We start from the raw sequence: 26,002 nt of genomic DNA on the forward strand, positions 1-26,002 counted from the left end.
TTCAGTCGTGGTGGGTGCTGGTGTCTTTTCCTTTTATTCCCAAGCCCCCCCCCTCCTCCCTTTGTCATTGATGAGCAATCCCGATTATTGATGGTGATGTCACCCCTTGCTTTGATGGGAAAAGGCATGTATATGACGACACCTCCAGTCACCCTCCAGCACTGACACTTCTGTTTTCAACACCTCGACTAAGACCTCTTGTGATCAAACTGTCATCAAACTAATACAATATATGGATGTTCAGAAAGAGTATGTGCTTCCTCTAGATGGAAGGTAGAAGATGGTGGAAAGTAGAAGATCTTAATTGTATTTGCTTGAAATCTCGGATTCAGAATTCAAACATTTAATAAAAAGAGACAACTGAAACAAATGATTTTATTTATTTATTTATTTAAATTTGTTGTATTTATTGTTTGTTCATTTTTCTCTTTATAAATTCTCCAGAGTTGTAAGAAAATAAAGTGGAGAAAAATCCCAAAAATGTAAAACATTATATTTAAATCTCAGGTATCTTTCTTGCCCTTATGCAAGATAGAATACATGAATGCATAAAATGCACAGTAGATATTATTGCTTTCACTACAGCAGATAAAGACGATTCCCATTCTATCCGTGGATCCATAATTTGGATGTTGCAAATTGATTACCATATTTGCCATATATGCACAGCAAAACAAGGCCTAGCTGATGCTTGCGTGATCTATAATGATCTATGAGAAGTGGACAACCTTGTCATACTCTTGTGGGGCACATTGGGTAACCATGAGAGAAGTTTTCTAAATGTGGCAGAGGAATGGCTATGTCATGACACAAGTAGTAAGTCCTAGAAACCATCCAAAGTGATATATGGTACAACACATCTCTTGTATAGTATTGAAACTCTTTTGTCTGAGGTCAGCTGACCATTGCATGGTTGCTTTGTTTCCCAATAGCACATACTAGATCTTAACTTTTACTCCTAAATTAGTAGGGATGAGCTATTTCTTCTAAATCAGGAAGCGAGAGCTTACATATTGAGGTCGAAAGGGCTCCACCCCCGGGGCCACATGGCATAGTGCGTAGCAGGGCATTTTTCAGACAACATTCAGCATCTCTTTTAAAGGGCAAGGATTGATTTGTGTATTGTGTGATATGTAAAAGCATTGGTAGGTCAGTATGGTGGCATTGAGTGCTATGCATCTGTTAATAATAGTAGCCTATTCGGTATCTGGTTAGCATGACATCATCATAGCAAACTTTTTCTTTTCTTTGAGTCATTTTAAGTTTGGGGAAGGCAAAGGTACTAACTCAAGTAAATTAAAACAGAATAATTTATTTGACTGAAGAAGAATTTTTTTCTGTTTTAGGCTTTAACTTGCTAGAAGGAAGAGAAGTAGAGGATATGTATTTATAGCTTAACTTTAATTTTTTATTTTGTGGCTTATTCTTATGGAGGATATATGTAAGACGAAAAATATTTGCAAGTTGAATTTTTCATGGAAAGGATCTACGAGAAAAAGAAATCTGACTTGGATAGTGTCTTTGGCAATTTTCCAAAACTAAACAGCGTCCACCTGGAACACGAAGGATATATTACTGGATTTATTCCGTATGTAAACAGCTCTGCCTTCCCACCTAATGCTGCCCTTGATGAGGCTGAGCACTGATGAGGCTGAGCCTGCAGCACAAGTGGAGTCCACTGCTAAATCGTTCTCATTACCTCATGCAAGTACAATGTGTGTCATCCCACTAATGGTATGTCACTGCAGTAGTTTGCACAAGAACCTGGCAGGGATTAAGGTGAAGAATTGCTTACAAACTATTAACTGGGGGTCACCCCCATGTTGTAATGACAGCCATGCAGCAATAAAATCATACAGGTCTCCCTGTAAAGTGGAACAGTGAGGTTGATACACACACACAAAAAAAAACAGATCTATATATAACCCTTTGTTCAACTTGTGCATGGTATGGTCCTTTGTTAATAGACAATGTTCTATTTATATCTGTAAGAATGTGAAATTTTGCACATGTGAGAAAGAGGCATCCTCCCAAGCATTTCAGTTATTCTCAGCAAGTCATAAATTTACTGCACCTCACAGACCAGAAAGTGATAGTGTAAGCATGTGCTGTAAAAAAAAAACAAAAAAAAAACACCCATGCCTTCTCCGATAATGTTTTTTTTTTTTAATTAAACATAAACATTAGCATTTTATTTTTTGCCCTTTGAGGATCAAGACCTTGTTGTGGTGAAGAGACTTCAGTGAATCTCAGGGCTTTGTCACTTAGAGTCACGCTTGGTCAAGAGTTATGAAGGGAGACGTCAGATGAAGAGTGATCAAAAAGGCCCTCATGAAAGGTACAAAAAAAGACAAAGTATGCCCTGTCCACTTGAGGGTTGGAGCCAAGCCCAGAATCATCTGATGACAGGGCCACCCATGCAACCATCATGTGGGCTCACAACTCGCAAGATGAAAGGAGGAGCAATGGACAGTGGGGAGAGGGCATAGAAAGACTAGACTAGACATTTGCAGTTAAAACCAGAGTTGGGAATGTCACTTTACTGGCAGCGAAATAATCAGCAAATGAATTGACTAAAGTCAGATCTACATCCATACATGGTATGGTTTCCAGTACAAATTTGGTGGTAGTGTCATCAAAATTAAGGGCATATGTTTAGGAAACTCAAATAAAGAGATGGGCAAAGCTGCCAACTGATCATCATCTGGATGTGAATTGGATTTAATCACAGGAAAGTTTTTGAGTCTATTGGCATTTGTCAGAGATAAACCACACCAACCTCCTTTCTTTTTCATACCGAGTGAGGTCAGTGACATTTAGTATGAAAGGACCATGTAGAGACTGCTGTAATCATAGGATGTACGGGCATACTCCAGTGATGAGGTACATCATTAAGCTGAAGAAGAAGATTTTCTAATTAATAATCACACAAGGTTCTCTTGTGTTTTTGAGTCCAGCCCTGTGCATGGTGGTCAGAATCCTTTATAGAGATTTGACCTGATGTCTTGAAGGAACTAGACAAGGTTGGGGTTGTGTAGGTAACACACTGGTTGTATATGGCATGGAAATGTGACTTTATCAAATAGATGTTGCACATTTCCTCAAAGATCATGAGTGTTTATTAATCCAGTCATGTGTCCTATGGATTTGAAGAAGGCTTGCAGAAGAAATTATATTTTCATGTCAGTCTATGGTCCTATAGTCATAGTCACAAGCTGTCAGTCGTAGCCAAAAGAATAAGGTCAAAAGTAGAGGCAGTGGAAATGTGGTTCCTCTACCAGGTTGCTGAGGGAACTTATTCTCCCTGATAGGGTGAGGAGCTACAATCTGGGACACACTTTGATTAGAGCTAATGCTCCCCCAAATTCAGATAGATAGATAGACGGACGGACGGACGGACAGACAGACGGACAGACAGACAGATAGATAGATACTTTATTCATCTCAAAGGGAAATCAGGGAAGTCAGTTATAATAGTGTGGGCAGGTGTATCAGGTATATTTCACAGCATGCACTCCCTGGGGCAGGCCCAGAAACCCCTGGAGAGATTATATGGCCAAATGTATGTGGATTACAGTAAGACATTAGAATATTCACACCCATGTGTGCTCATTAAACATCTCATTCCAGATTTAGCCCCCTGGGAATGCTTTCAGCTTGATTTTGGAGCTTGGGTGTGAAAATGAGTGAGGTCAGGTACTGATGTTTGGCGAGAAGACCTGGTGCAGTGTAAGCATTCCAATTCATCCCAAAGGTGTTCACTGGGGTTGAGGTCAAGGCTTTGTGTCTGCCACTCGAATTCTTCTGTGTCAGCCTTGGTAAGCCTTAATTTTACAGCATAGAAATTCATTCTAGACAATTTTTGTGGCAACAGTTTGGAGTAGGGCCAAATAAGGGTGTGATAGTCAGGTGTTTGCAAACTACTGGCCTGTGTAGTGTATTGTACAGTTCTGGGGGATGAGTTCTGGGGAACGGGGCAGAACCACAACTTTTTGACTAGAGTGATAAAATAACCGGTATTAAGGTCAAAGCAATATTAAATATTCTTGAAAAGCAAATACATAGTAGCATTTGAAACGAAATGAAGCATAAATACAGCATCCGAGTGTCTTATAAATAAACCTTTTATGGCCAGATTTATAGGAAAAATGTCTCACCATGATCTAGACCTATAGACATTTTGACATGGACTATGTATGTCTGTTTGTTGATGGTTTTAAAGCAAATATGGATAAGGTTAGATGGATAATACGTGTTCATTTGTTTACTGCTGATGCTGTGGAAGAGAGAAAGCAAGAAATATATACTACCGTATATAAATATATACGGTTATATAAACCGTAAAATAGTATAAATAAATACAAATACTGTACAAATACTGTAGAAATAATAGTGTAGAACTGTAATATTGCATAAGGCGATTAATGGGTGATAATTTTTATAAGTGATAATGTTTCCTCAGTCTTCTTTTGCAAAAGCCTCCAGTTGCTGGAAATTGGAAGGCTTCCTAGCCCTGACCCGGATCTTCAAGTGTCTCCACAAATCAATTGGGTTTAGGTCAGAGCTCTGACTTAGCCACTCCAGAACTTTTATTCAATTTAATTTAATTCAATTTTATCTGTATAGCGCTTTTAACAATGAACATTGTCTCAAAGCAGCTTTACAGAACATAGGAACAAAAAACATACCTAAAGTACTAGATGTTAGACAAAATCATCCCTAGTGAGCAAGCCTGTGGTGACTGTGGCAAGGACAAACTCCCTTAGATGGTATGAGGAAAAAAACCTTGAGAGGAACCAAAAGGGAACCTCATTCTCATTTGGGTGACACCAGAGAGTGTGATTATAAATTATTATAAACACAGAAGAGTGTGATTATGAATAATGTCCTTTCTGCATGTACAGTGTACAGTGTGATACAGCATATGTAGAATGTTATTGTGTGTATTAATTAGGAGGTTGTTGTCGTCCTCACAGTCCACACAGGGCTGGCAGCGTTGCTTTGATATACCCAAATCCTCACAAAGCAGAATCCAGCTGAAGTTGGTCCATCTCTGGATGCCTCAGGATCCTCGCAGGGTTGGCCTATGTCTACTGGAACTGGCACAATCTCCAGATGCCTCAGGATGGGTAGAAAATGGAACAGGTGGAAAGGAATTAGCGTAGCTGCTGATCATAATATTAGCAAGCACTAGATGATAATGTGCATTTGATCAGATGTACTGGAGTACGAGGTTATGGGATGTATTATGTGTATGCCAGGCTAAAGAGATATGTCTTTAATCTACTTTTAAACTGGGAGACTGTGTCTGAGCCCCGAACACAGTCAGGAAGACTATTCCAAAGTTTAGGAGCTAAATACAAAAACGCTCTACCCCCTTTTGTAGACTTTAATATTCTGGGAACTACCAGAAGTCCAGAGTTTTGTGATCTTAAAGAGCGTATCAGAAGACCGGTTAGATACATGGGAGCTAAACCATTTAGAGCCTTGTATGTAAGTAGTGCTAGTTTGTAATCAATTCTAAACTTAACAGGTAGCCATTGCAGGGATGATAATATTGGGGTTATATGGTCATATTTTCTTGACCTGGTAAGAAGTCTGGCGGCTGCATTCTGGACTAACTGTAGCTTGTTTATTGAAGATGCAGGACAACCACCTAGTAATGCATTACAATAGTCCAGTCTGGAGGTCATGAATGCATGAACTAGCTTTTCTGCATCAGATACAGATAAAATGTTCCTAAGCTTGGCAATATTTCTAAGGTAGAAGAAGGCTGTTTTTGTAATATTGGAAATATGATTTTCAAAAGACAAGTTGCTGTCTAATATTACGCCCAGGTCTTTCACTGTTGAGCTAGTAGTAATAGAACATCCTTCTAAATGCAAGCTGAATTTTGAGAGCTTTTGTGTACTGGTTTTTAGACCAATCTGTAAGTCTATTACTATTTAGTGATAGAAAATTATATGTTGTTATTTTATGTTGTTGTCCCTGAACCATTGCTTGACCACTCGCACCGTATGCTTTGGGTCATTATCCTGCTGGTAGGTTAAGCTTGTGTGCTGACGCCACCAGGTTTTCATTAACAATCTTGACATAGTCCTCCTTTTTCATGATACCATCTATCCTAACAAGGTTACCTGTACCACTGGCAGAGAAGCATTCCCATAGCATGATGTGACCACTGCCATGCTTGACTGTTTAGGATTGAAGGTTTCTCCTTTCTTATGCCAAACATATGCAACATCCATATGTCCAAAGAGCTCCAGTGTAGTCTCATCTAACCAGAGGATGGATGACCAGAGGTTCGGATCTCTATCTAGGTGACCCCGCGCAAAGGCCAGGCGAGCATCCCGGTGTCTCTGGGTAATCCATGGAGATCACCTTGATGCAGAATTCGCTGAACGGTGGATCTTGATACCGTCTCCTCTGCTTGCTTGAGGGGGTCTATTAGAGCATTGGTGGTGGTACGGGGGTTGTTGTTTGCATCGCGGCAGATCTTTCTAGCGACTCTAGATGATACTTTGCGTTTCCTGCCACGCCCATCCAGGTTTTTGACAGTGTTGAGCGTCTTGAACTTCTTGATGATACTCTGTACGGTTGATACAGGGACATCCAGTTCTTTCGAAATTACCTTGTAGCCTTTGCCTCCACTAAGGGCATTGACAACACGGGCATGAAGATCATGACTGAGTCCTTTCTTCTTGGCCATGGTGACAGTGACTGAGAATAATGAAAGCTTTGCCCCCTTAATTATACTTTAAAGAGCATTTAACGTTATTAGGCCTTCATTGGTTACACCTAAATTGATTAAATTGACAATAGTCACTGGAGTGTGAAACCATGTGCACTTTCACAAAAGCAGGGATTTTTTCTGAGATTGGGTATGATTAGTGTGTGTGTGTGTGTGTGTGTGTGTGTGTGTGTGTGTGTGTGTGTGTGTGTGTGTAGTAACATGTTGAAACACACAATGGCAGCAATGAGCAATAGCTCCGTCCAACCTGCTAATGGAAGAAGAAGACGCCCATGTTCGCGGTTCATTCTCTTTTCTGCCCTCTAGTGGTGACTAAAGGTGTGTGCATAAGGGGGATGATATTTGTTCACGTCACTTTCTCTTCTTACTTTCTGCCGAACTAAAAGCCAGAATTAGCTCCAATTCCGTCTGTATTGGTAGTAAATAAAAATCTCCAAAGTGTCTTCTACGTACAGAACCGAGTTTTGGAGCGTGGTAAGTTAACCGATCGATTGTTTTTTGTTATTTGAGGCAAAAATGAAACTAATGTACTAGCGACCGGAGCAGTCCCAAGCAACTCTTAATTATTCACTTTAAATCATTTCAGTTTTGGACTACAGGAGTGTTTCCTCTTCTGTGTATTATTACAAAGCAAAAGAAATACACTATTTTTGTTTTATTTTACTCACACATCCTGGTGGCCGGTGAACGGTGCTGGATGGAGTGGGGGGAAATAAAAGCAGGCCACACTCGCCCTGTCCTCTCAGTGCTACGGGCTGCTAGGCTAAGCTAGCATAACTAAGTGGACAAAACACAACATTATATCAATATAGTTTTCATTTTCACAGACTTTCCGAGTTATGTTCATCGTTTTTGTTTCCCAAACTCGTTATCTGAATGCTATTTTATGTAGCTTTCTATCAGAATATTAGAAGTAACCGAACCGGGCTAATAGCTATACATTTTGTTTGGTGTTTGCTGTGATTTGTTGTCAAAAAAATCGGTGTACAATGACACAAAAATAAAATGTTTAGATGTTTCTGTCACAATCAGCATTTCAGAAATAAACACTTGATAAATAATGAGAGAGATGTGATCGATCTAAAAGTCAGGTCACGTTTCGACCGAGTGAAATCTACAGAGTGAAACCAATTCAACAGCAGTCACTTGGCTAAGAAAGTAAAATAAAACATTTGTATTTCCGGGTTTTTTGTTTTTATTTTTGGTCTACATGCAAAAGTCGATTTTTAGAAAGAAAACAAAAGTAATTTGCTTTTATTTATTTATTTTATTATTCTATAATAGACTGGTTTAATTTGATAACGTCTCTTCAGGGAAAAAAAAAACAAACATTTGGTATCTTTTGATGACTCATCCTGTACCGGTCTCGTGTTTATCCAATGAAATGCTCTCTGGAAGATAATTAGTCTCCGGAGGCGGGGCTTGCTGTACAGTAGCAGCTCCTTGGGGCATTTTTGCCTGTGTGCTCCTTGCACTGTGTGTTTCTTCTCGTTCCCAGACCATTTCTCTTGGTTGTGAAATAATGGTCGGCGTTTAGTGATTTCGATGAGGTTGGAATTAGTGCGAATTCGCCGTTCTTGTTGGTTTCCGTCGGATCACTTTATCACCTCCTCACACTTGTTCGGCGTGTGAATGTGTTGCTACCTCAGGCTGATCATGATGGTGATCGAATCTTTATACACTGTACACCAGGTTCCTCTATAGTGTACCTAGACCAGGTGTAACATTATGACCACCTGCCTAATATTGTGTTTGCTGCCAAAACAGCCCTGACCCGTCATTTCTATCAGAACCAGCATTAACTTCTTCAGCAATTTGAGCAACAGTAGCTCGTCTGTTGGATCGGATCACACGGGTCAGCCTTCGCTCACCACGTGAGCCTTGGCCGCCCATTCACCACTGTTCCTTCCTTGGACCACTTTGTGATAGATACTGACCACTGCAGACCGGGAACACCCCACAAGAGCTGCAGTTTTGGAGATGCTCTGATCCAGTCGTCTAGCCATCACAATTTGGCCCTTTGTCCAACTCTCTCAAATCCTTACGCTTGTCCATTTTTCCTGCTTCTAACACATCAACTTTGAGGACAAAATGTTCACTTGCTGCCTAATATATCCCACCCACTAACAGGTTCCATGATGAGGAGATAACCAGTGTTATTCACGGCACCTATCAGTGGTCATAATGTTATACCTGATCAGTGAATAATATAGTTTTATCGAGTACCATCACATTTCAGATTAATCATGTTCAATATTCTGTTCATTTACATTTTCTCCATTACTTTCTGACTATTAGCCAGAAACGTAGGATGCTACTACAAACACCTAGCAACAGTCCAGCCAAATGATACCAATAATGATGACTCATTAGCTATAGAATTACCACCCGGACATATTAGACGCCTCCTGGTTGATGCCCCTGTGGCTTTTTATCCCTGACACTGATGCCTAGAGTGCGTACAGTCCAACTCTGAAACCAGATGGCAAAAAAAATTTGATCTTGTCTAGGTGCTTATTAAATTCACTAGGCGTGGCTGAAGGAGGCTTTGAAAATTTTGGGGGAAAAAGTCTCGGGTCATCTGTATTATATTTGCGAATGCCTAGACCATCGTTTGATAAAATGACAAAGAGGGAATTAAAGAGGAGACAAAACTTTGAGTGGGACCGATCTGGCTTCCCAGTCATGTACATATTCTAGATTATTATTTTAATTATTTTCATAATTATTTGTATTTATAAGATCTTTTTGTTCAGCTCTATGTTAGGAGGTTAAATATGAATGTGGTGTTTGTGACCAAGGAGAAATTTACAGAAATATAAGTGAACCAGTAACCATCTGAAGCATTGTATTGTGTTAATAAAGTGTTTTATTAATAAAATAATATGGTTAAGGTATTGGCCTACTGATCAGAAGGTTTCCAGTTCGATTCCCGGGTCCACCAAGCTGCCACTGCTGCGCCCCTGAGCAAGGCTTTTATTTCCATAATTAGCTTCTTGCTGTTCTAGCTTCTAGGTAAATTCATATATTTTGTGTATATATAACACATCCAAATGAATTTAATGATACGCTTTTAATGAATGAGAAGATTTTAAGACTTTTTCCAGTCTCTGATTGGTCGAGATGTCATGTTTGTTTGGTGACCCTGCCCAGAAAAGCAGTTCCCAGATCCTGCGTATTTGCTCAGTTTTGAGACATGTTCACACAACCAGTTGCTGTAAAAATCCATCAATGGAAGCAGGACATTGGTGGAGTTATAGTAGTTGATCAAGGATCCTTTAGCATTGGTGCAGCAGATTTTGTTGACAAACTTTGATATATTTTCCAGACTGACTCGCTGCATTTGCTGCTCATTCGGTCCCTCGACTCTATCCACTCATACAGCGCAGTGTTCTGTGATGAGTACAAGAAACCAGGATACAAATGTGTGAAGGTTTTTAATAGAAGATATATAAATATAAGAACCGAATATTTGTGATAACCAGATGGTGAGAAACAAGAAGACGAAAATGATTTGGAACAAGATTGGAGAGAAACAAGAGCAGAAGGAAACAATAACAAAAGCACATGGAAAACTAAGGAGAAAACACATGATGTGCACTGTGAAGGGAAATAGTTGACAAATATTTACCATCCACTAGGCAAACCTTCTTATGGCCTTTATGATCCTTGATGACAAGCAGGTTTGTGTTATTTTGTATGTATGAGAATGAATGAATGAAATAAACCAATTAATTGATGCACAGCATATACACTGTATGGACAGGCCTCCTGGTTGTTAAGCGGCAGGATCCCGTGCTCTCATTGACATGGCCTGGGTTCGATTTCTGGGCAGGGAGCCAACCCAGCCAGTGAAGAGTTAACTCTCAGTACCGGTCCTAAGCCCAGATAAAATCTGAGGGTTGCATCAGGAAGGGCATCCGGCATAAAACCTTTAAATCAAAGCATGCAGACCAAATGATCCACTGTGGCGTCCCCAAACAGGGAGCATCTTAAAGATCATTATCATCATCATCATATACACTGTATGGGCAAAAGACATCTGACCAATCACACCAGTATGTGCTATGTAAATGTCCCCTTCCAGATTTCCCCCTGTTTTAGACCCTTTTAATAATCTCCACTCTTTTGGGGAGGCTTTCCACTAAATTTTGAAACGTGGCTCTGGGGATTTGTCCGTTCACCCAAAAGAGCATTACTGAGGTCAGCTACTGATGTTGGGCAAGAAAGCTTCCTGGAGTTCCTCTTCATCACAAACATGCTTTTTTGGTTAGGGTTTTTTGCAGGTCAGTTGAGCACTTCCAAACCATGTCTTCATAGACCTTTTGGGACATTATGTGGCATTCATGCTGGAATTGATTTGGGGTCCAGACTTCCACTATAGTGAAATCTTAATGCTTCATGATGAATCCTTTGTAGCACATTGTGGTGTTCTTACTTTGTGGGGAATGCCCATATATGGGCGTGAAGATGATGGTGTCCACATACTTTTGGCTATATTGCGGTGCATAGACTTATGCAGGCATGTACAGATAATGTTGACAAACCGTAAACAAAACATCTAACCTGTGATAGTAGTTCAGATTGCATGCAGCAATGCCTGCCAAGTGTAGTGCCATAACCCTGGCTCAGATCAGGGCCTCATCTAGAATACTCTGCATAGTGACCAAGAAAGGAGTAGACGGTCAGCTTAAATCTCCTCTCAGGTCATTTTCATGATTAGCTTCCTGCTGAGGATGGATGGACGGACGGACGGACGGACGGACGGACGGATGGATGGATGGGTGGGTGGGTGGCTGGATGGATGGATGATTGGATGGACGGACGGATGGATGGATGGATGGATGGATGGGTGGATGGATGGAGGCTTCAAAATAAATTTTGTTTTCCAGTTAGGAGACTTTGTTTTCCTTCCATCCTCGTCTTGATGATTTGAGTTTGGTGTGGTGAAAAAAAAGCAAGGGTCTTTTATTGGTACATTTTCAGCCCCCTCAAATATAGGATTGAATGGAAAGCACTACAGTTCGTGCATAGAAATATCCAAGAGAACTCATTTGGTCAGAGCGACAACGTTTTTTGGTGTCTGATCTCTTTGAGGACCTGAGACCCAGGTGAGACTGGAGTGTGTATCCATGTAGCATTTCCAGGGCCCCTTTAGTGATAGGGGTGCTGAGGAACCTGCTAGAGACTTCAGTCAGAAGGCAGGCAGTATCTCTGTGGACATTAGCAGAAAAGGTTGCAGTGACCTAACAGTGTTGTGTTGGTGGTCAGTTTGTCTACAGTAAATTTTGTTATCCCAAAACCTGACCGCTTCTTTCCACAGCCTGTTCGACAAGCCAATAGAGTAACCCTGGCACATTTCCTATATATCTCATGATTGATTTACACACACTTTTTTTTTTTTTTGCACTGTTCAGTAACCACATTAATGTGGAGTTGCCGTACATCCTGGAGCACCTCCCTCACAGGGGGATCAACAGCAGCTAGGACTAACTGTTTAAAAGCTAGCTGTTAAAATGTTAAGACCACTGTATGATACTGATACAGCCGTAAACAGCAGCCGTGATGTGGATCATCATATTAGCTTGAACGCATGTCTAGTGGAGTCTGCGCTGCTTACGAGCTGCCCATAAGGACCTCCTGAACATGGCTGTAGACCTAACATCCTTTCACTTCCCTGAGTAGCAAAAGCAGAGTGACTTCTTCTCAAGGTACTTCCTCACCCTAAAGTATTGAACTTGGGTTTTTTTTTTTTAACCATACTCAGTTCCCCCTTTTTTAAAGGATGTACAAAGTTACATTTTGTGGCACTAGCAAAGGAGACTAATCCTGTGGAGAAGTACCCAATATTATCTCTGGAATCTATGCAAGCAGAGGGAGTATTGAAATAATGGGAGGACATGCTATTCCTTTACAGAGAGTGGAAACTCAACACTGTATCAGGAGAAACGGCACAGTTCCCACTGTTCTCCTCATTTATGACTATAGAGATTCAGGGATCGATGTAAAAGCTCAAAAATGTGAATGAACACCGGCAGGGGAAACGCTGGCTTGGGGAGATTTTGCAGCTTCTTCTAGGGGTGTACATGGAGATCTGACTACTTGGTTTAACTAGATCCCACTAGTAACCACTATTTGATTAATTATTGTGTGTAGTATCCACAAGAGATGTGAAGGTTAGTCAAGGAGTACAACTGGACTTTTGAAAGGATGTGGTTTTGCCCTAGCTTCAACACATTTTTGCCCCATTTTGTTGCACAGGGTCCTGTTCAGCTAGGTATGGGCAGAAATGTATTATTCACATCCAGTGCAATAGATCCCTTTGGATGGATTGGATGGATTCCAGTGGTAAGTGTTTGAACAGTGGCACACAGATAAGCTCAAGCCTTTTGGGTGCTCCAGTTGTGTTGAGCTCGTCTTTCCTCCAGGAGCTGATGACTAAGGCAATATCATTCTCAACAAATGTTCCTCAGCTGAAGCACTAACTGCATGCAAATAAATATTTGCCTGGCTGAAGGACCCAAAACTTGCATGTGCTTCTGGTTGCAGATGGTTTTTGCATTATTATCTGAGTGATGTTTGACATGTAGATTTCCAAGCTGTGGGTCTGTGAGCATTTACAAAAACATGAAGCTGGGATTGTGGTGTCTGCTCTGGAACACATCTGGGGGCAAAAGTTACTCCTACATTTTCTGTAACATCACACCAGCCTGAACCAACATCCTGTTATTCAATGCAAATCAACAGTTTCAAGTGAGTTTGTGTGCCACCAAAAAAAAGTTGCTTCAGCAAGTCACTGGCAGTTCCTGTAGGTTTTTTTTTGTTTTTTTTTGTGCACATACACGGCAAACAGCAACCTCTTGGGCTGTACGAGTTTCGGTTTATGACCTGAAGCACCAGCATACTAGTCCTTGCTTAATGTTTTTCCTGTTTAAGATGGTACTGTGTTGGCACTTGAATGACCAGATCAAGCTTTTAGAGGCTCAGGTAGTTTGCGGTGGATATCGGGAGACTGATTTGTCTGGCAGTATAGTTATGATATCCCACATTGAAACCAGTGCTTGAATACTATGCTTTTCTGATGAGGCGGTCTCCCATGAGGTGAGGAAGAGCGTCTTGTGAATAGTACAGAGATATTATACTGGAGGAAGAGTACATGAAGAGATAGGCAACCAAAGGGCTGGAATAATTGTAATCTATACCATAACATTGTACCACACTCCAGCTGTAGCTATGGACTTGGGACTGATTTTGCCACACTGGTGAAACCAAATTGCCCCTAGGTGTTAATGAGTGTGTGAATGTGTGTCTATGATGCCGTGGAGTGGCAGATTGTATTCTCGCCTGTTGCCAGGATGATCTCTGGATCTTCCACAACCCTGACTAGGTTGTTTGTACCAACCAAAACTGAAATGCAACTAAAAGTTCAACTCAAGGTTACTGGTAATTATTCATTTGGAATTGCAAAATCTGTCCTTCCTCAAGCTGTCTTGAGTTTGATCCAAACAGAGTTTGTTTTCTCTTCTTCTCGGGCTGTTTGCACTACACTTTGTAAATAATTGGTTGTACGATCAGATTGTAAACGATCAGTTAACTGCCCAAATCAAGAAACGTTTGGATCGTTAGAGTGCATGTAAATGCAGTGTGTGTGTGACTTTGTGACACCACACACCGTCCTCTATTAGTGTGTAACTAATAATCATTAGAGCGTTCAGTCATCTTCTAGCGTGTCTCCTTATGTTCAGAAGGTGAACCTGACTTGGATCAGAAAATAGAATCAGATGTAAATGAACCATGTGGAAAAACTGGACTGTGATGTTTAAAACTTGATCAAAGTACTTGCAATCAGAATCTGTCTCTCATGTCTCCATTTTCTCTTTCCTGTCTCACTCTCTGCCCTCCCTTTTTCTCTCTCACTCTCTTTCCCTCACCCCCTCTCTGTCACTCCTTATTCTCTCTCTCTCTCTCTCTCTCTCGCTTGCTCTCTCTCTGTCTCTCTCTCACTCTTGCTCCCTCCCTCCCTCTCTTTCTCTCTCTCTTTCTCTTTCTCTCTCCCATCCCCCTCCCTCATTCGTCCTCTCACTCCCTCTCTTTCTGTCTCCCTTTCATTCTGTCTGTCTGTCTGTCTTTCTCTCTCTCTCTCTCTCACTCGCTCTCTCCCCTCCCTCGGTCATTCTGTTTATCTCCTCCCCTCTCTTTCTTGCTCTCTCTCTATTTGTTCTTTCCTTCTCCCTCCCTCTCTCTCTCTTTCTCTCTCTCTCTCTCTCTCTCTCTCTCTTTCTCTCTCTCTCTCTCTCTCGCTCTCTCGCTCTCTCTCTGCCTCTCTCTCTCTCTCTCTCTCCCTCCCTTTCCCTCACTGAAAAAGACTTCTCCTCCCTCATCCCTCCATTTTCTTGTCTTCCTGAATACCTCTCTCTCAGCCATTTTCTCCTGAGGTGTAACCACTACAATTCTAAAAAGCCCCCCAAAAATGAACTGGGTTTATATACATACAGTATGTTGGGACATTAAATCATGTACTGATCATGATCAAATAAACAAACTGTGTATGGTGACGGTTCTTGTATCCATGCAGTTTAATGTTCATGATAAAGATTTGAATATTAAACATTTTTTTTCCCCCTAAAGGGCAATTCAATCAGCAGAAGTTAGTGAAATGAAAAGTGTACATGTTTACTTAGCAATGTTTAAACTTGAGCAAGTTTTTGTTTTTATGTGTATCATATTTGGACGTATGCATGAAGGATTCAGTATATTGATCCAGCGTACTGATTGACCATTACTGGCCTCGGGTATATACTGAAGATTTTTACGTATTCAAATTATGACCCTCTGACTTTGTGGCCAATGCAGATTTCTTAATGCCATATTTATCACTCCTCTTCACCTCCCATTTCATTCATTATTCTTTTGTAAATGATGTCTATGGTTTTGTCTTTTAATTCATTATGTTTGCTTAGTCACTCACTCCTCTCTCTCTCTCTCTCTCTCTCTCTCTCTTTCTCTCTCTCTCATTCTTTGTTTTAACTCCTCCAAATGTATTACTGAATTTGGGTGTTTATATCTAATATGTTTTTCTTTGGGGACATGAAAGCAAATACAATTGTGTGTGTGTGTGTGTGTGTGTGCGCGCGTGTGTGTTTGCACCAGTAAGAAAGAGAGAAAAAGAAAGAGAGAGAGAGACAGGGAGAGAGAGATGGGGGAGGGGAAAGAGGAAAATTAGAGCGAGCACATACGAGAGAGAGAGAGAGAGAGAGAGAGAGACACAGTCTGACAGAAAGGGAGGGGAGAGAGAGAGAGAGAAGAGAGAGAGGAAAAAGAACAAGCTCACATACAGAGAGAACAGAGACGGTGTGTATCTGTGTGTGTTTGTGTGTAGCTATAGACAGCGGTAGAGTGTGGAGCAAAAGGGGCAAGCAGGTAAACGTGAACTTTTGACTAAAGATGAGATCGCTCAAACATCTAAAACCTCAAACCAAGAGAAATTTGGTAAGTTTATATTAGACTGTGTGTGTGTGTGTGTGAGAAGGAGAGAGAGAGAGAGAGAGAGAGAGAGAGAGAGTGTGTTTACTTGTTCTTTACTGTGTACAATACAGATTTTAATGATTGAAGAGCTGTCTTATTTTAACCAAATGTTTTTTTGCCACATCTGAGATGCTATGCTGTTATTCGTTTTCCTCTGCTGTACATTTAAATGAAAATTTTATTTTTATATGCTTTTCATTTTATTCTTCACCCTCTCCCTCTCTCTCTCTCTCTCTCTCTCTCTCTCTCTCTCTCTCACTCCCCCCTCTCTCTCTGCCTATTTTCTCTCTCCCTCTCTCTCTCCCCCCTCTCTCTGCCTCTTTTCTCTCTCCCCTCTATCTCTCTCCCTCTCCCCCCTCTCTCTTTTTCTCTCTCTCTTTCTCTTTCCCTCTCTCCCTCCCTCCCACCCTTCCTCTCTCTCTCTCTCTCCCTTCCTCCCTCTCTCTCTCTCTCTCTCTCTCTCTCACTCACCCACTCTCTTGTTCACTCACACAGTCAACCCCTCCTCTTTTTTTCCTCTCCCTCCATCACTCGCCTAATCTGTCTTTTCTGTCAGTCGAGCTTCCTTTCATGCACTCTTTCCCTCTCTGTGCATATTCATGATATCTTTTTGTTAGTATCTCTCTCTTTTTACTTATTTTGGAGAGAGTATGGTGCTCACCAATAGAAAAAAATAGAGAGCTCAGCTATCAGTGTATCGTTTCTATGTGCAATTAAATTAGTTGATTGAATTACATTGTAATTACCTGACATAATCTCCAGTTCTATCCCAAATAAAGCATTTTAATTCCTCCTGAGATGAATTGAGTGTCTCTGTGGTTTAAACAGTGAACAGGCAATGCAATCCAACATATCTTTTAGTATCTTACTTGAAGCCTAGGTTGCTCATTTATCCACTCTGAGGTATTTTATTGTGTGTCTGTTTGGCAGGAGGAGAAGACCCAGCAGCTGGTTCGATGTTATGCTGAAGCCATGCACCAGCAGATGGATGTGGGGACACAGACAGACCCAGTGGTGGTCTTGTCTCTGGCCCAGGCTGCTGTGTTGGGACTTATATCCCAGAATGAGGTCTTTGGTGCCACCATTGCACCCAACGGTTTTTATACCGGAGAGCCCAAAGAATCTCCTGCTCCGTCCATCGAGCGGATGGACTACGAGTATGCTGACCAGCTCATTGGCGCCAATGGTGACTACCTTGGTGTGAACCTTGGAGAGGACGGTCAGGCTCACCCGAGCTGTGCTGAAAGGAGGTGGCAGGGAACACCTGAAAACACAAAGCCTATAGTAGTGCACCAGAACGCGGGTTCGCATGTCAAAGGTGAGTCTGTGACCCCGGGACTGCCTTCCTGCAACCACATGATGAGCATGATGCCTAGAGAGAACATGCAGATGGTAGACAACTCTGGTTACCGCCTAGCCTCCAAAGCTCATGCCAGCAACTGCTGCTCGACCTGTGTCCGGGAACCCAAGAGCTCACATCAGCCACATAACCACCATGTTCATCCCCACCACAACAGTCACACACCTAATGAGGTTCATTCTCATGACAGAAGTCATACACTGGAGAAAAGAGGAAATGAGGACGTGCAAGAGGACGGGAATGACACAAGGATGGGGAAGGCTGGCAGTGGAGGGGAGGAGATGAGCAGCTACTTCCGTGGTAATGAGGTTGGCTATGAAGGCGGGGATATGGATGGGGTAGGAGAGTTTGATGAGAGCAACCAAGGCCTGTTCTGGGGGGAGCCTGTGGAAGGGGAGGCACCGCGGGGGCGCCGCATTGACCGATTGGACATCAACATACAGATCAACGAGTCATATTGCGTGGATGTTGGCGAAGGCTTGAAGCGCTGGAAGTGCCGCATGTGTGAAAAGTCATACACTTCCAAATATAACCTGGTTACACATATCTTGGGCCACAATGGCATTAAACCCCATGCCTGCCCACATTGTGGGAAGCTCTTCAAGCAGCCAAGCCACCTGCAGACACACCTCCTGACGCACCAAGGCACACGGCCGCACAAGTGCACCGTCTGCAAAAAAGGCTTTACTCAGACCAGCCACCTAAAACGCCACATGTTACAACACTCTGATGTCAAGCCCTTCAGCTGCCGCTTTTGCCGCCGAGGCTTTGCCTATCCCAGTGAGCTGCGAGCCCATGAGGTGAAGCATGAGCGAGGCCGCTGCCACATCTGCTCACAGTGCTCCATGGAGTTCCCCACCTATGCCCACCTCAAGCGCCATCAGGTCAGCCACCAAGGGCCGTCCAGCTTTCAGTGTAGCCACTGCAGTAAGACATTTGCCTACCGTAGTCAGTTGCAGAACCATATGCTGAAGCATCAGGCCCAACGCTCTTTTTCCTGCAGCCAGTGCGGCCTGCAGTTCCTGCAGCTCCACCAGCTACGTCAGCACTCCCTCACACACAAAGTGCTAAAGCCTCAGGCACGTGCCTCTAAGGTAAAAATGACTTCTTTTTTTTTTCCCTCTTTATGCTTTTTTTTTTTTTTTCTTTATGCCTCTAAGGTAAAAATGACTCTTTTTTTCCCCTTTATCCTTGTGTATGTATGGAACTTCTAGCACAGTTGTAACAAACTCATTTCCATTGTAAATACAGATACAGAAGTGGGTACACAAATATCTTTCATGCGTTACAGTGCAGTGGGATGAAAATCCTAGGACTAGGACAAATAACAGTGCCAGATAAACAAAGTTTACGAATGGATTTTTATTTATAATGTTTAGCTGAAAATTTTGTTTTGAAGCAGAACTATCTTTATACCCTATTCAAGAAAATGAACCCAGAGAGCCCAGTTTATTAGGTATCTTATTAAAAGCTTTTTTTGTGTTTAATAAAATGCAAATGCGGCGTATCCTTCCTTTTCGCTTTTAAATACGGGAGTAGTGCACCTTTCATCTAGGTTGCATAGAATATTAGAGAGTGGGATTTATCTGCCATCTGCTAAGAGCTATGTGTTTACATCGAATATTTCCAGCGAGATGATTATGCCTAAGACATCTTTTGGTTTGGTCGTGACAGAAAACACTGCATGGCACGGTTAGGGAGAGCGTGTAAGTGACTTAGAAGTCATATGTAAGACAGAAAATGCCTACAGTTTTAAAGGACATGAAAGAGCAACATGTTGCTGGACTGTAGTTACAGCCAGTAATTAGAAATAAGCTAGAAAATGTGTGCGCATAGAGGGTTTTTTTTGTTCTATGGTTGGTCAGTTTTCTTGTATACAACTAGCAGGAGAATCAATACTGGAATATCAATATTATCTCTGCTTTGCTCCCAGCTCCTGGCTTAACTCCTGGGGAAGAGCCCTCAAGTAATTCCTAGCTTCCTTAGCCTCTGTTTTCTTTTTTGTTTTTTTTGTAAATGGGATTGAGCAATTATCTTATCCAGATGGTTGCTTTTTAATTGACGTTTCTTATGTCCTGTTTGTTTCTTCCCCCACCACATCTCACTCTACTGCCTGTCCATCTGTCCATCTAAGTGTATTGTTGGTGTCACGAATGAGCGGTTGAATGTTTATAGGATTTTATATAGAAATATCATTGTAAGAAGCAGATAAACTGATTTTGGTATCGATCCAAACTGGGTCAAGGTCACAGCAAGGTCAAATGTCTAAAATAGTTTTTAGCTCAATAGTATTTGCTCTCGTTCTGATTGTCCTACAGAGATGTTACATTACACCTTTATGTTCAGGAATTCGAGGCTTGCTATGATTTTTGCTGTTTGTCTGCCCATCTATTTTTCCAGGATTCTTTGGATTCTGCTGGTTTTAAGTTTGACTTGTTCTCTTAGCCTCCCTAGTTTTCCTCTAACATACCAGAATTGGTGTGGTAGTAGAGGGTAAACTCGAATCTCTGTAGGATTGTGGCTCAGGATCTGAGTTTGACACCCTTGCTGTAGATGTGAAAATGTTTCGCCTGAGCTTCTAGACTGTTCGATACCCTAATCCAGTGGTCTAGTTGTGCCTGGTTAGATGTAATGTATTTGGCCAAGGCAAGATTCAAACAGATGCTGTATTGTGTTGCAGAAGACAACACAAAGGCTATTTACTGAGAGAGCTACAAGTTTGAATTTTGATGATGCCACAGCCATCCATGACTGGCTGTCCAAAGGAAAACAGCTGACCATGGCCTCTGGGATTTAGGATGCCATTGCTCTTGCGCTTGTCAGTCAGTGATATTAACCGATCATAGCTGTCTGTGAGCTTGTGTATTAGGAAGACGGCAGTTAGCGGTTTTTTCCAGATGTGTGCACGGAGGCAGCAGTTCAGAAAGATGAATGTCTTGGAGGAAACACATCAAGTGGTAGCTGTTGTGTAATAGGAAGTATTGGCTAGTAAGAGGAAGTGGTAGCTCAGAGGTTAAGACCGCAGACTACTGATCAGAAGGTTGTGAGTTCAAATCCCACTACTGTCAAGCTGCCACTGCTGGGCCCTTAAGCCAGCCTCAACTGCTTAGATTTATAAAGAGATAAATGTAAGTCGCTTTGAATAAGGGCGTCTGCTGTAAATGCAACGGTGATGCATACTTCATTTCATGGTGCATTATTATGCTGGAAGCATCCTATAAAATGCAGGCAATCTGTAGTCACGGAGGGTTGAACTTGATCAATTCTGTGGTCATGTACAGGGGTCCATACTGAGCCAAATTCTAGTTTCTCCAGCAGCAAGATGAAAACCAAGTCTTGATTTTGTGCAACCAGGCAGTTTTTTGTTTAGTTTTTTCTTGCAATGACTTGTGTCTGCTGGAGCAGTGCTTTCTCTAAGACAGCACCTGTTATGGACATGCTACACCGAGTGTGCCCCGTCTTCACAAAAGGCCACTGTGGTTGCAGTATTTCCTTCCACCCAAGCAGGTACCAAACCTGATCACCAGGATCAGCCGAGTAAACAAGTGGAAGAACTCGTTTTGGCCCCTGCTTGTTTCGGAATAACAATTGCACCAGCTTTTTGTTCTGCTCAGATCATTTGTAACTTGCCTTGGATTAAAGTGTTTGGATTTCTTTATCCAAACAAAAGGTGCAAATGTGGAAGTAGTTAACATCAGCTATCACTCCATAAAATCACGATGTTCTTTCATTTTACCCTTTCCAGCAATCAGTTTCACAACCATGCGTAAGAACACTGCTCCACTTAATTTATACCACACAATGCAATTACCTCATGCACACTGGAATGTACAGATGGTGAGAACGGGGCTGTGTACCTAATAAACTGCCAACTCGATGCATGTAAACAATCCTCTTTTTTTTTTTTTCTTTTTCTTCAAAACATCACCCAAGCCAAAAAGAAATGATTGTTATTTGCATGAGATGAATGATAAGTGCTCTCAGACTGACATCTACTGTAAATCATTCCTTGAGATGTTCACCAGTATTTTTTTTTTTCCTGTTACTTCCTGTTGCTCCTCAGGGAACAAAAGGCTTCAAGTGTGATGTATGCGCTCGTGAGTTCACATTGTCTGCAAACCTGAGGAGGCACATGCTGATCCATGCCAGTGTCAGGCCCTTTCAGTGTCACGTCTGCTTCAAGTCCTTCGTCCAGAAGCAGACTCTGAAAACCCACATGATCGTCCACCTACCTGTGAAACCCTTTAAGTGTAAGGTAAGGCTTCAGGATGTCACAGCACCACAGACGTGACTAGCAATTCACATCACATGCACGTAATCACACAGACTGACCGTATACAACCCATGGTTGCTGACTTAGAGACTTTGCTGCTAGAGCTGGTGAATTTTGTGGGTTTTTCGAAATAAAAGAAACCTAGTGACAAATTTAGCGACTTTTTGAACAGACGATACAGATGTCCAGCCAGCGTATGCTACACTACTCATAGCATTTTGATAAATATATAAGTAACTACTTTGACTAGTTTGTAAATCCTTTTTTCGGTGCCTTCATCAAAGACATCTTCTGGCTATAATGAATGTTTTTGAATTATTTTCTAGGCTTATAACACTTTCTCTTCTCTTTCATTCTTTTCTTTACTATATTGTCTTCCCAGAATCTTCCTGTTCCATGTAACACGTTTTGATATGCAAACGATCCCGACAAATCAGTGAATATGCAAATTAGTCTCTGACATCATCTGGTGCCTTTCTTAGCATACAATAGCTACTTTCCCCTGAACAAAATCAGAAATAAATACAGCATTTTTCAAATCTCATTCAGTTATGATGTCACCACTTTGTGTTGAGTTTTATTTATTTCATTATTTTTTTCCAGGTGTGTGGAAAATCATTCAACCGAATGTATAATCTTCTGGGCCACATGCATCTACATGCCGGCAGCAAGCCATTTAAGTGTGCGTACTGCTCCAGCCGATTCAACCTGAAGGGTAACCTCAGTCGACACATGAAGGTCAAGCATGGCATGGACGTATCCCCAGAGGGACAAGGTAAGGAAGATCTCAACAATTTGTAAGGCTTAAGTTCAGGTATCAGCATTAAGCTTGATTTTTGACCTATTATTTGTGTCTCAGATGCTCCTCCAGATCTGGAACCCCACGAGGATTATGAAGAAGATAACTTCAACTTCGCCGCCCCTGAAAATATGGATGCTAACGACGCGCCTAATCTCACCAAGCTCTCTGAGGTTGCTATACAGGAGCTGGACTATTATAACTTTGGAAAGGATGTGGGCAGCTACAACACAGCATGAGCCCTGTGAATAAGACTAAAGCTGATATACTGTTGAGGATCCTTTGAACTAATTGGGCACTTATCAGCCATACGCTGGTTGTTATGTATTTCCATGAGAACCACGACTTCTCTATTATTACTGATGGACAGGTGGCCATCGTGGTTTTACTCATGTTGTAACTATTCTGATTCTGTTTCATAAAAACCACTGAATTTGCTAAGAGTCTTTTGAACAATTGTAAGTTTACCCTGTGCTGCTGTGTGGCATTGCGACAGCGCGTTATTGATTTAAAGGTCCACTCGGCAAGGTTCACGACCAAAAATGAACAAAATACATATATAAAAAGTGATTATTTACTGTCTTTATGTTGATTACATAATGTACACTCACATGAGATGAAGGATTAAATGCCATTGTTTGAATGTAAGATGATGGTGAGGGTAGCATTGTCACCTCACTGGTCCGGGATCCCTGATTTGATCCTGAGGTCGGGTTAGTGTCTGTGCAGAGTTTCTCTGCATGTTCTCCTCCGTAAAATACATGATCCTGGGTGGTTCAGCTGTGCTAAATTGCCCCTAGGTGTGAAATGTATGTGTGCATGCATGCAGTTGCCTATGATGGATTGACATTAACATCATCGGTGTGTCCCTACCTCGTGCTCAGTGTTAATGAGAGAGTTTATTCTACAAGTTTTCCTTGCCATGCTTGAGATGTTGTGTCCACAAAGTCTAAGTATGGGTATAGATGCCAGCAAAGACATTTTGCACTCTCATTGGGCATAGATGTCTCTTTAGATGCCCTGAGATCTTCCATGATCTCCACTTTGGGGATGTCAGACTGCAGCATATGAGGATGTAATTTCAAACAAAGCAGTTTAATTATTCATCTCGTGCAAGCATACATAATGTATGTAAACAAAAATAAAGATCATAAATATACACTACTATATACAGACCAATGACAAATTTTAAAGAAAATACACTGTAAACTGTGTGAAAGTTTTAGGCCCCAGAGCAACCAGAGCAGTTTCAGTGTGCTTTGGTCAAAAAAAGTCTCTGGAGCTGTACTGGAGAGATGAACATCATTTTGTCTAAAATGTATGCTCTTGGTTGGTGTTTTGCTGATGCTAGTGGAGAACCCTGTCCAACAGGTCTCTTAAAAATTTATCCTTGGATGGTGACTACATTGGTCATAGCATGACTTAGATTATCTTCATCCTCATCAAATCATTTAGTGAGCCCTGTGGATGGGGGCGGAGCCATCCTGGAGGAGACCATGTCCATTGGGATAGTATTGTTTTATTATAAGAAAAGAAATGAGAAGAACTTTGTCCTGATTTGCAGTGACTGTTCACTCCTAGGAGATAAATGGACTCCTTTCATGTCAACAAAAATAAATGCCCCCCCCCTCTACAGACACTGTTTTTTTTCTTTTAATCTGTGACCCACTTGTGTATCGTCTCTTTTTGTTCACTGACTGGACCTTTTAAAAACAGCCTAACTAATATCATTAAGTTTCTTTGCCTCTACTTACTGTTGTTTATAAATGAGAGAACGTAAAAGAGCGCCCGGTGTATTTGTGCTCAGTAGAACAGTGTACTAGCGAGTGTACATACCTGAGTGTGTGTGTTTGGGCCCCAGTACCAAAGTCACTGCATGACCATCCACTACAATTTCCAGAAAGCGATACCTTCACCAACAACCAGTTATTTGTAGAGAATAATTGTTCCCATATATTAGTTTGATATTTATTTTGCACCTTTGGATTAAAAATGCATTTAATATCTTTTGAGAAGAAACCTGGTTTATCACTGACAGTTAAAGCTCTTGTCTAATCTTCATCTCATAGGAGATAGATAGGGCAACATTGCCAGTTGTGTTAGTTTCTTTAAATAAAGCATTTTCAAAGTGATGTAACTTCCATAGTCTTTCCTTTTAACCTTATCCTGATTTGGTATTGAAACGCAGTGTAAAGTCACCACAGACAGCAGGACACTTTCATAGCTCAGCTTCCAGCTCCATGATGATTTGGGTAAGGGTCTCTCTTTCACCGGGTATGTAAATCAGCCGCCATTAACACCAACACTTGAAAATACTTGAGTACTATTTTGGGTTGAGTTTTGCTTTTCATGAGTGTTATTGAAAATGAAGACTTGAAGCACTGAAGTGAGTGAATTTTTCAGTCAGAAAAACATACAAGATGCATACGAAGTATATCAACATTACGTTTTGTCATTTAGTTAGTTAAATTAGCTATCCACTTTATTTTTGTTATATTAGCTAGCTAGTAAGGTTTTAACCAGTGAGCCATATTCAAGCCTTGATTTGAGTTAGCATATTTTCCTTATGACTATTTGCGTAGCAAACTAGCTAGTCCTGCAGGTTTGGGCAAGATGTCAGCTTTGTTCTTCAGTTAGAAATACCAATATACACCTGCCTTGAGATGAATGTAGATGAAGGTAGGTATTTTCACCCAAGTAGATTTTTCCCTCCATGCTGCTACTTATAATGGCGTTAGATTGTGCATTAGCTTTTACCTTTACTTGAGTACTTTCAGTGGCCTTTTTTATTCACCCAGATTCACAATGGGTGCTCGACCATGCAGTCACTGCCATGCTATTTTCCATCTAAAAAAAAACCTCTTTGTATTGCTAATGAGGCTTTTAAAGCAGGAATGCATTTGAAAGTATTAATCATTTTAGACCTTCCTCCATGGGGGATGTTATGCTGCAGTTTTTCATTCTAGGGTTGAATAAGAGTTAAAAACTTCATTCAGTAAAGCTGAAAACATGTCTCCATGACCACCGAATCAGAGAGAACACCATGTTCAGACACTCCTCTATGTTTTGTGATCTTGCATACAGGGAGTGTAGTTCAGACCTGAAGCAGTCCTCCTGCTTTGGCTTACATGCTATATGTAACTTGGTTGTTAAGGTCAATTGGGTTTCATTCATCTTTTATTCAATTTTGTATCTGACCAGGGTTCAGGAGAACACACAATCTTGTTTGGGAAAATCGCGGCTTCAGCCAAAGCAGGCAGGCAGTAGCTTAATAAAGTGAAGGAATGTGGAAAG

General features: G+C 41.4%; 1 protein-coding gene across 2 annotated transcripts; it reads left to right on the forward strand.

Annotated features, from left to right (window-relative positions):
- Positions 1 to 7,075: 7,075 nt before the first annotated feature.
- Positions 7,076 to 24,785, forward strand: znf710b (zinc finger protein 710b). 2 transcript variants are annotated; one of them, XM_058401117.1, is made up of 5 exons: positions 7,076 to 7,225; positions 17,207 to 18,730; positions 21,700 to 21,891; positions 22,513 to 22,684; positions 22,769 to 24,785. In XM_058401117.1, the coding sequence occupies exons 2-5, from the start codon at positions 17,249 to 17,251 to the stop codon at positions 22,945 to 22,947; spliced, it is 2,025 nt and encodes a 674-aa protein (XP_058257100.1). In that variant the 5' UTR covers positions 7,076 to 7,225; positions 17,207 to 17,248; the 3' UTR covers positions 22,948 to 24,785. The 2 variants fall into 2 exon arrangements, with proteins under 2 accessions (XP_058257100.1, XP_058257099.1); XM_058401116.1 differs by lacking the exon at positions 7,076 to 7,225 and adding an exon at positions 16,059 to 16,240.
- Positions 24,786 to 26,002: the final 1,217 nt, after the last annotated feature.

The sequence above is a fragment of the Hemibagrus wyckioides genome, linkage group LG10 (assembly GCF_019097595.1).
Source record: "Hemibagrus wyckioides isolate EC202008001 linkage group LG10, SWU_Hwy_1.0, whole genome shotgun sequence".
NCBI lineage: Eukaryota > Metazoa > Chordata > Actinopteri > Siluriformes > Bagridae > Hemibagrus > Hemibagrus wyckioides.